Here is a 17,840-nt window from a genome sequence, read left to right on the forward strand (position 1 = left end):
TCAGCTGGGGCAGACTAGCCTGCCCAAAGCCCTGCTCTGTCCTCTGCTGCAGAGACTGGGTTTGTTGGAATAAACCTATAATCCCTGCACTGGGAGACGGGTGGGTGGGTGGATGGATGGATGGGTGGATGGAAAAAAGGAAGGAGGGAGAGGGGATCCAAGGTTCAAGGTTACCATCAGCTGCATATCAGGTTTGAAGCTGGCCTTGGATGGCCCGAGTCTCAAAAAATCAAAAGGAAGAGGAAGGAGGGAAGGCAGAAAAGAAAGGGAAGTCACACAGAAAATCCCCAGACACACATCTTTGTGCTGTTATCACCTGGACTTTGTGTGGTACATGTACTTATAAGTAATGTTGATGACACTGCTGTTGACTAAAGTCCATAGTGCTCTTTGTAAGTACATGACATGTTATTATTACTGTACAGTGCAAAATACTAAAGTATTCACTGTGCTGTGCTTTCTCTTGAGCCCCCACAACTGCTGTTTCTAATTATATCTAGAGTGTATCATTTCCAGAATGTTCTATAGTTGGTACCGTATAGTACAGAACCTTGCAGGCTGACTTTCATTTAGCAATATGTATATGAAGGTATTTATTTTTATTTATGTATTTTTGTTTTCAGAGGAGGTCCTGTGCTTTACGTATTTTTTGTTTGTTTTCAGAGTCTTGCTATGTCAAGGCTGGCTTGGAACTTGCTATATAGTCAAGACTGGCCTTGAACTTTTGATCTCCTGCCTCACCCTCTAGAATGCTAGAATTACATATCTAAGCTACCTCATCTGCTTCTTATTTTTTTAATGACTTCATAGATCATTTATTTTTATTGCTCAATGACACTCCCATTCATTTACTTACGGGGCCTCCTGATTAGTACCAACTTTGACCAGTTATGAGTAAAGTTGTTTAATTCATATGTAAATGTTTGGGTAGACAAAAGTTCTCAGCTTATTTGGGTAAATAACTAGGTGTGTGCTGTGCTAGACTGCAACTGTCTTCCAAAGTGAGGTCCCCACGATGTGTCCTGCTGTCCTGCGTCTGTCCCTGTACTCAGTGTCCCAGGGTTCAGCTCTTCTTATAGGCGTGAAGTGCCATCTCTTCATCTTCATTTGTAGTGACATCTTAAACTAGTTCCTTCTGGATCTAGAGTTCAAAAAAAAAAAAAAAAAAAAAACTCTCTGCAAATGTATACCATGAGTCAGAAAACTTAGAATAGATTTTTTTTTTTTTGGTCTTGTCCATCCATGTTATGGAACATTTTAAACACCATTACATTATAGAACAAATTGTCAAGAAGGTGTAAAATTTGGGTATGATTAATATAGTACTTATTAAATTGTCAAGGAAAAAACACATGATTATAGAATAGATAAATAATATAAGCACCTGGGACACAGAATCTGACAAATTGTAGGATTTATGCATAACTCTTTAACACAAAATCAAGGACTTAAGAATCTTTAGAATGAAATTGCTCAAGCTATTGTCTTTAAAAGTTCCTTTAAGAGACCTAAATCAAAAACAGACATTTGCAGCACTGGTGTTCACTTTAACATAAACTCATTACATTTCCACTGATAAGAGTGACTCATCCATTGTCCAGTATCTGCAACACAGCAAATGATTGTAAGCAAAGTAGAATTTGCTTACATTTTAAAATCAATTATTTGAGATTCAAAATGACAGTACATTAATAGAAGTTAAGCCTATTTTTCTAGATATATTTTTAATAAAATTTAACAAGTTATAGGTTTTATGTCTTTTAAATTGTAATATTAACCTGGCTTTCTATGATGTCTAGTCCTGTTTTCAGTTCTTTTTAAACTACTGAAATGAGCTGTGTTTTTAACCAGCACATCTCAGATTAACCATCCCTTTTCACCCACCAGGGCCTTCTGAAAGCGGAGGAGCACAGCTGGTCTCTTGCGGAGCTGGTCCACGCTGTGGTTCTGCTCACACACTACCACTCTCTTGCCTCCTTCACATTTGGCTGTGGAATTAGTCCAGAGATTCATTGCGATGGTGGCCACACCTTCAGACCGCCTTCTGTTAGTAACTACTGCATCTGTGACATTACGAATGGCAATCACAGTGTGGACGAGATGCAAGTCAACTCAGCAGGAAATGCTTCAGTGAGTGTCTGGTTTGTTGTGAGACTAGTAAGACTAGTTACTACAGCTACCTAGTTACTACAGCTACTGTGTCTCATCTAGCTTGCTAGAAACCCTGTCAAGTCTACAGAGATGGTAGATCTTTCTTTTGAATTTATTTTTACCTCCAATGCCCATCACTAGTCTAGGTGCTAAAAAATGTACAGAACTGTGGGCCCTTCTAGGAGGTTCCATTCATGTCATTCCAGGTCTGAGAGCCAAACAGGACCAGCTCATACCAAGTGTCCACAGCTCTGATAAGGGAAGGCTTAAACTAGTGACCCTGGTAGAGGAGGCTTCCTGCCCAGAGCAGTGATGTTGTTTTTCTTCCTCCTCCTCTTTAGCAAAAGGCTGGATTTCTAATTGTTTGACTTTTAGAAAATTAAGTCAACTTTGATATCCTAATTTTTCCCTTATTTTTTATGTTTAATTTTGAACAAATATAGAATCTAATGATAACAGCCAAGTGTACATTTGTTAAAACACTGTGATATTTTGAATGAGAATGGCCTCCAGGGGCTCATCTATTTGAGTGTCTGGTGCCCAGTTGGTGGAACTGTTTGGGAAGGATTAGGAGCTGTGAGATTGTTGGCAGGAAGTGTGTTACTGAGGGTGCACTTCGAGGTTTCTAAAGCCCACGCCATGCCCAGCATCTCTCTCTGCCTACTGCTTCTGGATTGAGATATAAGTTCTCAGCCTGCCTACCTACATGTCCCCACCATGATGATAATGGACTAACCCTCTGAACCTATATGCAAGTTCCCAGTTAAATGCATTCTGGTATAAGCTGCCTTGGTCATGGTGTCTCTTCACAGCAATAGAAAAGTGGCTAGGATATTTTCACTTCTAGCTTCTGTTTTGTTATTCCTTCAAAATGGGTCAGAACAATTTGATTTTTATTTTCATTAAAAAGTGTGTGTGTATGTGTGTGTGCGCATGTGTGTGTGTCCCAGGGATCAGAGTCTGGTCACCAGGCTCTGGTGTGAGTACCTTTACCAACTGAACCATTTCAGTGGCCACAAGTTGAACTTTTCTGTAAGCAAATTTAATTCTTGTATATGGTGGTTTTAAATTCCTCACATCATTAATAATGAAAGGCTTTATTTTGTGCTTGAGAAGAATCTGTGCACACTGTTACCACAGGAAACGGGCAAATGTGTGCAAAGAACCTGTGCACACTGTTACCACAGGAAACGGGCAGATGTGTGCAGAATGACAGACTGGTTTATATGGCTGATGCTCAGGAAGTTTTCAAGCCTCTCTTGGTTCTTTCATGTTTCCTATAAAACAGGAAGTTCTTGTGATAAGGTCTTAAATGTCCCTGAAGAATTTGAATGCTAGCATCAGTGTTTGTTGTTTGCCATTTAGATACCATTAGTGAGATTTAGATGCCATTTAGTGAGATTAACATGAGGAAACATCACTGTCCAGGATGGACCACGTCAGTGTTTTGACAGCTTCCAAGCTTGGAAGTTCTAAGTGTGGCCAAGAGATTGTACGTCTGTTGCTGAGCTACTGGGTGTTCTTACCTTTCGCTGGTCTTATACTAGGCTAATGTAAAGTCTCTAGATTCTCTTGCTTGTTTTCTACTAAGAGATAACAGATAAAAGTAAAAACATTGGGGGGTTTATTTTTCTAATTCATCAGTTCCCTACCCCCAGATTTAAATTTGCAGTTTTTAGAAAGTATATAGTTTACACTAATAATATCGGACAGTAAGCTGAAAGGAAGTATACAGTTTATACTGATGTCACTGGACAATGAACTGATGGATCCTGTTCTTCAGGTGCATCTCATATGCATACTTCCAAGTGAAAATGGTTTAAAAAACAAACAAAAGAGTTTCCATGCACACTATGACCATTCTAATATTGAATCGCTGCTAAACATGCTGGAGATCCTTGTAACCTCAGCACTTGATAGTAGAGCCTGAGAATGCAGAATAGGCTGGCCTTGAACCACAGAAACCCAACTGCCTCTGCGTCCTTAGATCAGAGATTAAAGACATGCACCACCATACCCATCTTGGAAGATTGCAAATTTGGAGTCAGCCAGTGTTACATATTGAATTCAAGGCTTTAGCTACATACTGAAACTTTCGCAGATGATGGCAGCGGTGGTGGTGGTGGTGGTGGTGGTGGTGGTGGTGGTGTGAACTTTTTCAAACCATCCTAACTTTCGCAGATTAGTTAAGTAGCAAAAGAAACATACTTTAAAAGGTTTCAATATAATTTACCAAGAAATATCTTTCCTAAAAACAATTAAAATGTGCGTAATTTATCTTAGTGAATTAGTTAGTGAGCAAGGTAATCTGGTGCATACCTGTCACCCCAACACTGGGGACGTAGAGGCAAGAGCATCAGGAATCCAAGGACATCACGAACGATGTATAGCAAGTTTGAGGCCAGCGTCAGCTATGTGAGACTTTATTGCGATAGAAAGGTAAGTAACGACAGTGTGCACTGCAGTGTCTTTTGGCTCATTGTTTTAGGATTGGTTGCTGACTGTATCTTAGAGGCTGTAGAGAACTATGTTAGAAGAACCTCCAGCTCAGCAGAGAAACACTTCCTATCACACATTACTTGAGAAAGGGCATAGTGTAGGATACTTATACCATAATTTCTACCACATATCATATAAAATATAAAATGTCTTAATACAGAATTATCTTGATAGTCATTGTACAGCCGATTCATTTGTTCTAGTAAATTAAGCAGGCCCCTCACCCTTAGAGATTTTTTTCTGGGGGAGTTAGGCTCTGATCAGTATCATGTAAATATTACAGCTTGTGTTTGAGCACTGTGTGAGGGTGGCTGGGAATGGGGAGGTGTGATGCTCAGAGCGGGTCAGCTGATACTCGAGGGACCAGTGAGTGGAGGTCAGGAAGCAGGGAAAGAGTTGAGGGCTTAGCACATTCGTGGGTGTTGGTAGACTGCTTGCCTCGCGTGGACAGATACACACACACTTGTACTCTCAGCAGGCAGGAAGTCATCCTCAGCTTCCCTGCCTAGCTAGAGGCTTGCCTGATCTACATGAGACCTTTTCTCTCAGGCAGACAGACAGAAGGAACATTCTCAGCAAAAGAAAGGAAATTCATAAAGGGAAAACCATTGCTTTCATATTTGAACATTTATATTTGAAATTTAGGACTTCTTTCATGAAGTGTGTCTTCCATAGGTGTGATTCAGGATTTAGAATACAGACGCAGTCTGTAATAGGATTGTGAATCACTCCATGCTCTGCCGCTCCTGTGATAGCACCAGCCTTCTAGAAAATTCACTGTAGCCATCCCAGCCAGTGACAGCTGCTAGCCCAGCCACGGGGTGCCAGCCAGCTCAGCCACCTGAGGACATGGCTCGTTTTTAATTAGCAAACTGTATAAATAGAACAATTACTATTTTAAACATGATAGACATGTTGACAATTTATACTCTGGGTACTTACTTACCTGAGCAAGAAGAAGCTAAATTTTAAATACTCAATTTTCACTTCTGCTTTAAATTAGCAGTGTTGTTTCAATCTTTAAAATACTGTAAATAGTTACTATGCTATTTTATAATTTTTTGAAATGCTTTTCTCATACCTTAAATTTTAAATAACTTTACCCAATAGGCTAAAACAATCACACTTATTAATATACATTAATATTATATGAAAATGTATTTTTACTGTATTCTGGTAAGATAAAGATTCTTATGAGACAGACTTAATGAAATTCCTAAACTTCATTCTATGCCTGCCATATGTAAAATAGAGTGTTCTCTCTTCAGGTAAGTGATTCCTTCTTTGAGGTGGAAGCTCTCATGGAAAAGATGAGACAGTTACAGGAATGCCGAGAGGAGGAGGAGGCTAGCCAGGAGGAGATGGCGTCACGGTTTGAGATGGAAAAGAGAGAGAGCATGTTTGTCTTCTCTTCAGGTAAGAACAGCCAGAATATGCTCAATATAGTTTCTCTTACAAGCCCAACTTTTTTATTTAGAAAATGTCAATACATTTTTAAAAGCAGGCCTAAAGGTGTGTCCTTTCAGGAAGGCTACTTGTAAGGGCTTTCCTCCTTACAAATAGTTAAGACAGGCGACTAAGAATAGCATGCCATGTAATACACTAACACTCTCCCCAGCTTTCTGGTTTGCTAAATGTTATTACTGGAAGGGATTGGCAGGATGTGTGAGCCACACCATGCATGTGGAAGTCAGAGGACAACTGTCAGGACAGTTCTTTCCTCCCCAAGGGGGTCCCTCAGAGTAAACTCAGGGCACATGCCTTCGCCCACTGAGCCACCTCACCAGCCCAGCATGGATTTAGTTATCTTAAATATTACCAAATGGCCAGGTGAGGTGGTGCACACCTTTAATCCCAGCACTCAGGAGGCAGAGGCAGGCAGATTTCTGAGCTCGAGGCCAGCCTGGTCTACAAAGTGCGTTCCAGGATAGCCAGGGCTACACAGAGAAACCCTGTCTCAAAACCAAATATATATATATTACCAAATGGGGTATTATTAAGTTAGAATCATACTTTTGAGATCCTAAAATATATAAATTAGGGTAAAGAGACAGAGAAAGAAGAGTCAAAAAAGTGAGAGCAGAATTCCGTGAGTGTCTATCACAGAGAGGGTGTTTACCACAGAGGGTTTTGAGGTAAGCACAATGTGTTTGTGTTAAGACTTGTAGGGTGTAGTTGTTAGACTCCGAAGCATCCCCAAAGCCCCAGGTTCATCCCTAGCACCACATAGCCAGGCATGGTGGTGCATGCCTGTAGTCTCAGCACACAGAAGATGGAGGCCAGAAGGTAGGAAAGTTGAGGCTTATCCTTAGCTGCAGGACAAGGCTGAGTCCAGTCTGGGATCCATGAAATGATACCCGAGACTGTCCTGGTTCATAGTTGTCACTTAGTGTCAGAGGTGATTCTCTTACGTTTCTTTTTCATGGGTAAAATGAATCACATCTTGTTTTCAAAGGCTTTTAAAAGACTTTTAAAAAATCATTTCAGACGATGATGAAGTTACACCAGCAAGAGATGTGTCTCGGCACTTTGAGGACACTAGTTACGGCTACAAGGATTTCTCCAGACACGGGATGCATGTCCCAACGTTTCGTGTCCAGGTAAAATTGTAATGTGTATAACACAGTTGCTTGGAAACCGCACACTGGGATGTGTGTGTGAAAAAGGCACCTGAACTTGGGAGCCGTGTCCAGTGCGAAGCAAATGGCGTCTACAGAGCAGCAGCCACGCTCTCCCCTGGCCACAAGCAAAGCTGGAATCGGTAATCAGCAGCGCGGACAGGCTGTCTTGTCTGCTCTCAATGTGCAAGCTTTTCAGGTCGTTAGAATCATGCTATAGCTTAATATGTGTTCAGTTTATTGTTTAATATTTAAATATCAAACAGGTGACTTATGACTCAACTTGCCCAATTATTGGTTACAGTGTTAAGCAATAACTATTAGATTTATGAAACTAGTTAACTTTTAAGACTTTTTTTGCTTCTTTACCCACCCAAATTAAAAGACTGTTTAAAAGGACAGAATTTAGGCTCAAGGAAGAATTAAGGTGTCATGAAATACAATAAATTCAAAATGGAAGGGGTTGTTGTGAACTAAAGGTTTTATGGAGAGATTAGAGTGTGAAAGATTTGGGTTTTTAAAAAGAAAGAACAGCTGAGAATGTAGCTCAGTGCTGGGTGGTTTTCCTGGGTGTGCAAGCCATGGGTTTGCCTCAGGTACCACAGGGACTGGGCTTATATCATAAGCAGAAGAGAGAAGTAAGTTAGTCTCAGTGTAGTTATCCAGCGAAGGTTGGAAAGAGACTTGGTACTGCGGCTTCCTGCTTCCGTCAGTAGGTAGAAGTCTTAAGCTGGTCAGGCACCTCCAACCTGTGCGGTTTGCAGCAGGATGGATGGGCATGCAGTGGCCAGGTACTAGCATAATGTCAACATGCGTGTTTTAGGAAAACACTAGAGAAAGGTACGAGTAGGTAGGCGTGGCAGTTGTTTGAAGGCTTGCAGCATGGAAGAGAGTTTATATTAGAGTCAGAACATCTGGTTGATGGGGTGACAGTCAGATGAGAGGACGAGGGGGGTGAGTGACAGATGCATTCAACTAGATATTTTTAAATTTTTGTTTTGTGACATATTCTTGTTATAGTCTAGGATGGTATGTAACTTTTGGTCTCTCTGCTTCATCTTTCTAAGTACTAGAATAATAGCTATTAGCTACCACAGCTGGTTTGGAAATTCACAAAATTTGAGAAACATCTAAATGTCTTGGGGGAGGGACTTCAGTGTGTGTTGCTTCTGGAAGCTAGGTGGAAAGCTGAGAGATGAAAGACTGTGCCTCCCTTGGTTCTCAAACTCAACCAAATTGCAACCCATCTCCTCCTCATGGTCCAGTATGGAAACTGAGAGTAGACTGTGGTACCAGGGAAACAGAGGCTGCTGGTGACCTCACGTCCTGCATCGCTGTGAACAGGAAGCTGTTCTGCCACATTTGACTGTTCACAGCTCCTCTCTTCCTTGTATTAGGACTACTGCTGGGAAGACCATGGTTACTCTCTGGTGAATCGTCTCTATCCAGATGTGGGACAGTTAATTGATGAGAAATTTCACATTGCTTACAATCTGACTTACAATACTATGGCCATGCACAAAGACGTTGATACCTCAATGCTCAGACGGGCTATCTGGAACTATATCCACTGCATGTTTGGAATACGGTCAGTCTGTTTCTTAACGTTTATAAAGACACTTCCTTTACACAGAAGTCTTTAGGTGTCTGCAGTGTGCATGTGGCACACACAAACACACACACACATTCAGCTTATTTTTAAAGTTCTTGAGCTTCACAGACCTGCTTTATCACAGCTTGGGCGCTCTCTCTCCTCTCCCTCTCCCCTCTCCCCTCTCCCCTCTCCCCTCTCCCCTCTCCCTCCCTCCTAGCTAGACTGGCGAGGGCAGAGGTAAGGACTTGACAGGTAGCAGGTGACTTGGGAGAGCAGGCTGGCTGTCCCAGCACAGATAGGAGGTGAGCTTGATCAATCAGTGCCCAGACTTCAGCCTCCTGCATAGCTATAGGGCCAGATTTACCAAGAGCTTTGTCTCTTTTCCACTGAAAACACAATAGGTAACTTCCATGCCTGTGATCGAAACCCACGATTTAGCAGTCAGAACAGACCTTGTAGTGTGCAGGCCTCTCAGCCTCTCCTAACAGTGACACTGGCTGGCTGTCCCCCCTGTTCCACGCACGCACCCAGGGCATCTTTTCCTCATCCGACCCCAGAAACTCGTTTTACACAAGTGAATTACCGCTTTATGGTATATAATAGTACCAGTAATAAATATAAATCCTTAATTTCAGCACTCTGTGCTCTTTTCAGAGGAGGTTTCAGCATAGTTCTGTTTGTGATTGTGAATATGCAGTTCTGTAATACCCAGTGCTGTAGGGTCAGTCCTGTGGGAACAGTCTGCTCAGGCACTTGAAAACTCTTTCTCTTCTTCCCAAGTTCTCTCCTCTATGCTTTTTCATCTGAGCCCATCTTAGCATCATAAAGCTGTATCACTTCTCACTGTGTGGGAGGAGGAGGAGGAAAGCGTGCGTTTACATTTGTGTGTGCTGTGCATTGACAGTAGCTCATCCCTGCGTCTCTCAACAGATACGACGACTATGACTATGGGGAGATTAACCAGCTGCTGGATCGTAGCTTTAAAGTTTACATCAAAACTGTCGTGTGCACTCCTGAAAAGGTTACCAAAAGGATGTATGATAGCTTCTGGAGGCAGTTCAAGCACTCTGAGAAGGTGCGTGCTTGTGGGCTGCCCATTGTCATCTGCAGGCTTGTTAGACTCCTTCCCTCAAACCCACTCAGCATCTCAACCACCTGAAAAACGCCGCCCACAGCAGCGGCCTCGGGTACCCTTGAGAGAGGAGAGCGAGGATGGACGGCCGGGCTGCTCTGTCCTCAGAGATACTGGCATAGCTGTCTCCACCCAAGACTACCATTTTGGAAGAACTTTTAAAAACTGCATAGGCAGGAATGGGTGGAAGCATCTTTCTAGAAATTGATGGTTTGGCAGGAAATCCTAGAAGCCTAACAAAGCAGTACCTAGATTTTAGAACTGTGACAAATATCCAGGAAGACATGTGGTCAAATGTAAGTAGAATAAGACATTTATCCCAAAAGAAATCTGATATTGTGGTAACAAGTAAAGATGTAAGTTCTTTGGTAGCACATAGAATATGCAGTCGGCCTTTCAGAGTCATGTTTCTGCATCCATAGACTGAGCCGAGTGAGGATCACGAATGTTTGCAATGATGGGGTCTGTGCGGAGTAAACAAGTACAGCATCTGTCACTATTCCAGACACTGGAGCAGCCACCCAGACGGCTGCTTTATGTTGTGCTCTGAGGGCTTAGACTACACTAACACGCACTAGTGTGACACCCGGGGACTGGGTTACCCAAGGAGAATCCAAAACCAGCAACTCATTAAGGGACAAGTAACTGCACTTATTTGGGACTTTGTTTTTAATTGAATGCACAGAAAACTGTGACGTTTCTAACCTGTCCTTATGTGTTGTTGTATTTTATACTCAGGTCCATGTTAATCTGCTTCTTATAGAAGCTAGGATGCAAGCAGAACTCCTGTATGCTCTGAGAGCCATTACCCGGTATATGACCTGATGCCTCTCCTCCATTAAAGATGACCCTGGAATGAACAGCACATTTAGTGTGTGAGGGAATGGAACCAAGAGCCCCAGGACCAACAGTAGATAAAAAGCATTCAGAAATCCATGTGCCACAATTCCTTTAGTGTCTGCTATTTTACTGTGGGATCTCACTGCCTGTCTAGCAGTGAGCACTTGGCAGCTTCAGTGTTAGAGCTGGGAAGAAAGGCTGCCGGCCACAGTGTTTGCTTTTTGACAGACAGCACGCGATGCTGTGAACTTGCTTCAATACAGCAACTAGTAAATCTCCAGATCCCATTGCTCTGATGTGACAAGGTGACAAGACAGAGTGTGTAAAGACTGGGACGTGGGTACTAAGTTCACACATGCGGAATTGAGTGGAGCTCGGTGCTGCTGTGGCGGGGATGAGCACATGGCTATTCGGCTGAGTGCTGCTACCATCTGAGCCCATGCCACACCTTGTGTGGTTTTTGAATTGAACTCATGCACATTATTTTCTTGCATCTAAAAAAGCATAGAATTATCACAGCTCAGTCAAGACCATGTTGGCGGTAACAGTTCATTTCTTTCATTATAGTTTTTAAAATTCAGTTATTGGATGATATTACAATGACATTCTTAAAGATTTCCTCCAAAGAGCAATCTTAAAATGATAGTGTGTTAATTATAAGAAAAACAGGCTATCTTTTGATGTGCTGTTTCCCAGTATTCTCTGAGCCTGGAGGACAGCTGTCTTATGCGGGATTTTTGGTTCCGGTGCCAACAATATGGAAAATGTGGTTGCAGTCTGCTGCACAGTGAGTGCCAGGTGCATTCTGCCCCATGCCCTGCTGACCTCGGGACCCTGACTTTGAAGGTTATACAGCTCCTTAAAGAATAAAGCTGGAAGATATTTTAGTGAAGTTATCATATTTGTATCTTGATTTACAAAAATGCTAACTTTGAGATACAAACAGGTTTGAAAAAAAAATGTATTAAGTACTTTGTATTCTGGAACCGTAAATTGCTTTTGAAGTCTGTCAGTATTACTGGTATTTTTCAATAAAGAGTACTTTCCACAGTTTGCTTTATTAATTTCATGTCATACTTTAGCTTCACAGTTAGTAGCCAAATCTGAGTTTCAGCTCTGAACCACACTGGGGTCAGAGGAGTGGCAGATGATAAACAGCAGAGCTACTCTGAAACCTGCTGGTTTAAAAAGCAGGGCAGCAGGGTAGGAAACCAGGTGGCACCTTCTTCAAGGCTGTGTGAGTCCGTTGTGCATCACCACAGCTCAGTACTTGCATCCAGATATCCTGTCGAGGGGAAAAGGGGTTACCTTGGCTCATGATGCTGGGGGCTAGGGAGACTAAGCCATGTCTGGTCAGAGCCACAAGCTGCTCCCACTCATGACCAAGCAAAAGCCAGGCTCTTGTGATCATGAACCCATTCCTCTGTGAAAAGCAGTCGCCGTTAACTGAGTGCCATTCCCATGACCAAGCATGTCCTCCGTCGCACAGCCCAGCTCTAGAACTTCTTTCTGGAGGACACCCTCCAATCACAGTAGACACAGTAGACCCCTTGGGGGAAACAAAAGGTATCCTCAGGTGCTCCTATGCGTTAGCTGTGCAGTGAGTGGGGCATGGTGCCTGCCCCTTGCACACTGACACCAGACATGCACTACAACCCCAGGCAAGACACTAAGTTAACAGCAATGCACAGAGAAGTGTTTTGTGAGAAGCCTAATTAGGCACACAGGGCTCAGCAGAGCCCCTCCCCGGCACAGCACAGAATGAATGAAAACCACACAGATCATGCTCAGGACAGAAAAAAGTCCAGCTTCTGCTGCCGAGACTGGCTTTTGTCTCCCTTGATGGGACACTGGTGGTACTTGCTGGCATTGTTTAGATGATTCTGATGCTGCTGAAAAAAACCAGTAAGAGCCAGTGCAATGGAATAACACAAAGTATGGCGTCTGCAGGCAGATACTGGGGCAGCAAAGGGCGCAGAGGAGCAGCAGGAAAACTGCAAGGCAACTGGAAAAAAAACAAATTTCATGAAAAGCTTACTAGCCATTGCCTGTAATCCATATTTTGGGGTTGATGCAGACTTACTTAGGATACCTAAGCAAGTCTGAGGCCAGCTTGGGGCACATACCTGAAAATATAAAACAGTACCTGGAAACCAGTGAAAGATTCCCAAGAGGGATTCAGTCACCTGCCGACTTCATCAGACATGTGAAAACTGATGAATGTGGACAACAGGCCACTCCATGCCAGGCAGGAGCAAAAGAATGAGGGAAAATGAAGGACTGAAAGGGTATTCTAACACCATTCGGCCAGCGCACACGTGAGAAGTCTTAGATGTGAGACAGGGAAGCTATTCAGAGACAAAAAATGCTTGTTTGCTTGGTTTGGTGGCACCAAGGACCTCAATCATACTAGACAGTCACTCTACACTGTGCTCCATTTCACAGCCCTCATTTGTCCTTCCACTCCAGACACTGGGCAGATAAAGGGTGGCAAGTGGTAGGATACCTTTGTCAAACCTGGGCCAGAGGATGCCTCTGATAAATTACAGACTTAATGCAAGAGGTTTATTGAGGGAGAGCAAGGGCTGTCTTAGAGTGGGAACATGAGGAAGAGAGAGAGGCAGACAAACAGAGAAACAAGGTGAAGGAAAGAGAGATGGGGGGTCGGGGAAAGGTGAAGGGAAGAAGCAGCTGGGGTGGCTGGGGCCCTTTTAGGCACAGCACACACCCGGTGGTGGCAGCTGCTGCTAGGTCCCTGAGAGCAGGCCAGTGGAAATGCCCATTTACTAACAAACACTCCAATTCTGAAGAAGGAAACAGATGCAGTAATTAAAGAAGCTCAGTGAACATCTGATAAAGCCACCGAGCCAGTAAGGAAGCCTGGACACGGTTGTATAGTCAAAGTATTGAGCATTCAAGACAGAAGCCTACAAGCAAGGGAAGAGAACTCCACCCGTAAGGGTGTAAGACTTGTAGCTTCCCAGCAGAAACTGTTCAGGACATCATACAGAGATGGTACAGTAGGGGGTACCAAAAGAAATCACCTGTCAATCAAGAATGCAACTGTCAGGGCCTTCCAAAGGGGAAGGGAGCTATGCCTTTTCCACATAAGCCAGAGCTATGGGAATTTACTACCATTAGACCTGCCCTACAAAGGAAACTTCATCTGGAAGGCAAAAGGATAGTATAGTCAGTGGTCTGGTGAGTGCGGGGCCGCATGAAATCAAAGTTCAGCAAAGGTAAACGTGAACAAGTTGATGACAGAGTCACTTGTATAATTCTGGGACTTATACTCACTGTTAGTTCTGATAGAGTTCAAAAGTGACAGGCATGAATATCAATGGCTATGTAAATGGCTATGCAGTATGTAAATAGAGGTATAAGTGGGGCTATAAAGGCATAGTTTCTGTATGTTAAAGTTGTTACCAGTTAAAAATAGATTGTTACACGATTACAGTGCTTTCTATGTTTCCCATGGTAACCACAATGAAAGCATGGCTAGAATAAATGCAGAAGGGAATGAACAGATAATAAAAGCATGTCACAAAAACAGAAATAAAAAGTGAAACCCAAAGAAGGCAGAAGTGAACCCAAAGAGAAAATGAGGGCCAAAGGGCAACAAGAGAAAGAGAAGCTAGTTAACAGCAGCAAGTCCTTTCCTGTCCATAAGTGTGTCAACTATAAATGGATGCGCAGACATAACTGTGGATCCACAGGCCAACTGGATGGCTTTGTAAAAGCATCTATATGCTGCATTTAAGGGACTATATATATAAGGGAGCACATATTAATATCCCACACAAATGGAAGCCAGAGTACAGAGATGGTTATACTACCATCAGGCAAAGTAGATGTTAGTCAAAAAAATGTCACAAGCGTGAAAATGAGACTGGTTATATCACTGTGTAACCCAGCCGGTCAATTGAGTAGAAAGACTTGATGGTTACAAACATACACAGCCAGCTCTCAGAGCTCTAAAATAGAGAAAACACAAGAAACAGACATGTACTCATACAGTATCAGCGTCTGACATCAGTGCCCACTTTCAACAGTGAGCAGACACCAGACCAAAGGTCAGAGAGGAAAGAAAAGGCTTGACCAGCACAGAAGGCCCTGACACACAGAGCCTCCATCCGCTGATAGCAGAAGCCACTCTCTTTCCTGTGCACATGGGCCATTCCCCAGGACTGACAGGCAGACAGCCCCTGACCTGTATGCTGATGACAGTGACATGAAGTTAGAAATCATCAACACAAGGAACCCGGGGAAACCCACAAGGATTTACAACTTAGACAACAGCGTTAATGGGTCAAGAGAAATCAGGGAATTTGCAAGCATCTCTTTCCAAAAGAAATTTTAAAAGGCAGTGCCTAAATGTACTGGCTCCACTCCTAAGAGTGGAGACTGAAGCTACATTAAAAGGAGCATTGCTGAGGGAGCATGGATGGACTGGGAGGAAAGAGAGGGGAGGAAAAGAGAACGGGGAGGAAACAATAGGGGAGGCAATCCTATTACAAGAAACCAGGGAAACGAAACAGCATTAAGGATTATCAAAGTTTTTCTTTTTTTTTTTTTAAAGATTGACACAATTGATAAACCTTTAGCCACATTAACTAGAAAGAAAAGTCAAATAGTTGAAATTAGAGGACCGTCAAGATAGCTCAGTGGTAAAGGCTCTTGCTGCCTGCCATGCCTGAAGACCTGAGTTCTATCCTCAGAGAGAGGAAGAGAACTGACTCAATGATGTCCTCTTCCCTCTACAGTATCACTGTGACATTCGATGGATGCATGAGCCTGCACACATGTACACACATATACACACACTGAGGTGTGCATACACATACATACCCAATATATGTAATATACACATACAGCAAACTTTATGCAGATTAGACATGTATAACATATATTACCTAATATATATAATAAGGCCTGCATCAGGACCAAAGTCCTGATTTTAGACTTTGCAGCCTCCAGGTCCATGAGCAATAAGTGAACTGTCTAGTATAAGGCATTCTGTCATCACAGACTGGACAGATATAGACACCATAAAAAAGTTTTCTTCTGAAAATTATAAAATATGTCAGAAATTAAAAACTCGAGGAAATGAAAGCTGTGCTCCTGGGTTAGAAGACCTATCGCTAGGGCCACATCCATCAGGACTTACTATCGCTATAACGCAAGGGCCACGCCCAGCAATCTGCACATTCACTGCAGTTATCTTTACTCCTCAAGGATAGAGCTTTGCAGGAGAGAAAACCATATTCTAAAATTTACATCTTTCTAAATTTCTTCAGTACCAGAGATGGAACGTAGAGGCTGCACACATGCTAGGCAAATGCTCTGGGCTCATTTCTATCCACAGCCTGCTGTTTACTCTTTATTCTGAGATGGCCTCCTTTAGTTGCCAAGGCTAGACTTGAACCTATTATGTAGCCCAGGATGGCTTCCAGCTCCCTCTCCTGAGCAGAACTGTTTCACTGTGCCTGGATCTAAAGTTCACCTTGAGCCCCAGAGGGCCTTGAATACACAAAATAAAGGAGGAGGGGATTGAAAAGGACAAAGTCAATGTTCTCTATAAAATGAGTCAGGGCAGGTAATGTGCACATATAATAGCTTAGAGACAAACAAGAGACTAACAGAGTAGGAAAATACATCTATGGAGAACCAGAAACACAAGCAAATGTGCACACAGACAAAGGATCCTTGCAAATGAGCCAGGGCCACCTGTGAAGGGAAGACAGTCCCTTCAACAAATGGCTTTGGAAAAGGTAGATGGCCACATGGAAGAAATGAAGTTGGGCCTTTGCCTTTCGTCATACCCAGAAAATAACTTGTTAGGCCTGTGAGATGGCTTAGAGGCTAGGAGTGCTTGCCCACCCAGCCTGGTGGCCTGAGTTCAAGTCCCAGGACCCATGTGATGGAAGACAAAAACCAACTCCCAAAAGCCATCCGACCTTCCTGCACATACCCCAGTATGTGCATACTGACCCTGCCAACCCACACACACACAGAGACAGACAGAGACAGAGACAGAGACAGGGAGACGGAGAGAAATGTTTAAAAAAAAAAAAAAGATTCCCGAAGACTTAACTGTATGACCTCCGTCAATATTCAAAACTCCTAGAAAAAAACACTGGGGACCCTTTTCATGGTGTTAGATCTGACCAGGACTTCTCCTGGACTATGACACTCAAAACCCCAGGCAGCAAAGGGAGAAACAAAGCCAGGCACAACTGCACCAGACTTGAAGTACAAGCAGACGGAGGACAGCAGAGTGGAAGGCAGCCTGTGGGGCAGTGGAAACCCTGGTAAATCATGTGTGTGATCAATCCGATACAAAGGGTCCCATGAAGAACTGAGCTGACCAGAACCAGAGCCAGCCTCCCCAGGCTCCAGGACGAATACACTCCTGTTGCCTATCACTCAGACTGCAGTACTTTTGTTATGAGAGTCTGAACTAAGACTGGTGTATGAACGAAGGCTTCTGAGTATGTATGAAAATAACTAAAAGTGAGACATCAAAGCAACATTTGCACACCCACTTCCACAGAGCCACCATCCAAAACAGCTATGGTTTAGAAGCAGTACCGATGTCCAGCAGTGGGTGGATGGACAAAGTGTGATGTGTGGAGGTGCATGAGGTGTGTGTGTGTATGTGCGTGTGTGGGTGTTGTGTGTGTATGTATATGTGTGTGTGGGTGTTGTGTGTGTATGTGTATGTGTGTGTAAGTGTGTATATGTATGTGTGTAATGTGTGTATGTGTGTGGTGTGTGTGTGTGTTTGTGTATGTATGTGTGTAAGTGTATGTACAAGTGAGTGTGTATGAGTGAGTGAGTGTGTTTGTGTGTGTATATGTGTGAGTGTGTGTGCGTATGTATGTGTGTGTGTGTATGAAAAGAAAGGGAATTCTGTTGCTTGCTGTAACAAATGAATGTCGAAGACAAGCCAGCTACAAAAGACAAATACTACCTGTTGCCATTGTATAAAGCTATCTAAGTCACT

At 43.0% G+C, this 17,840-nt stretch overlaps 1 protein-coding gene across 2 annotated transcripts in view; it reads left to right on the plus strand.

The window, feature by feature from the left end:
* Positions 1-11,888, plus strand: part of Sesn1 (sestrin 1) — a 78,669-nt gene extending 66,781 nt beyond the window's left edge. For both annotated transcript variants that reach the window (XM_021174401.3, XM_021174402.3), the window contains exons 5-10: positions 1,888-2,130; positions 5,919-6,066; positions 7,138-7,250; positions 8,666-8,856; positions 9,793-9,937; positions 10,733-11,888. In XM_021174401.3, the coding sequence (XP_021030060.1) occupies positions 1,888-2,130; positions 5,919-6,066; positions 7,138-7,250; positions 8,666-8,856; positions 9,793-9,937; positions 10,733-10,819 (927 nt within the window). In that variant the 3' untranslated portion in view covers positions 10,820-11,888. The remainder of the gene's footprint in view (positions 1-1,887; positions 2,131-5,918; positions 6,067-7,137; positions 7,251-8,665; positions 8,857-9,792; positions 9,938-10,732) is intronic.
* Positions 11,889-17,840: the final 5,952 nt, after the last annotated feature.

The sequence above is a fragment of the Mus caroli genome, unplaced genomic scaffold, assembly GCF_978045245.1.
Source record: "Mus caroli unplaced genomic scaffold, Mus_caroli_1 scaffold_9, whole genome shotgun sequence".
Taxonomy (NCBI): Eukaryota; Metazoa; Chordata; class Mammalia; order Rodentia; family Muridae; genus Mus; species Mus caroli.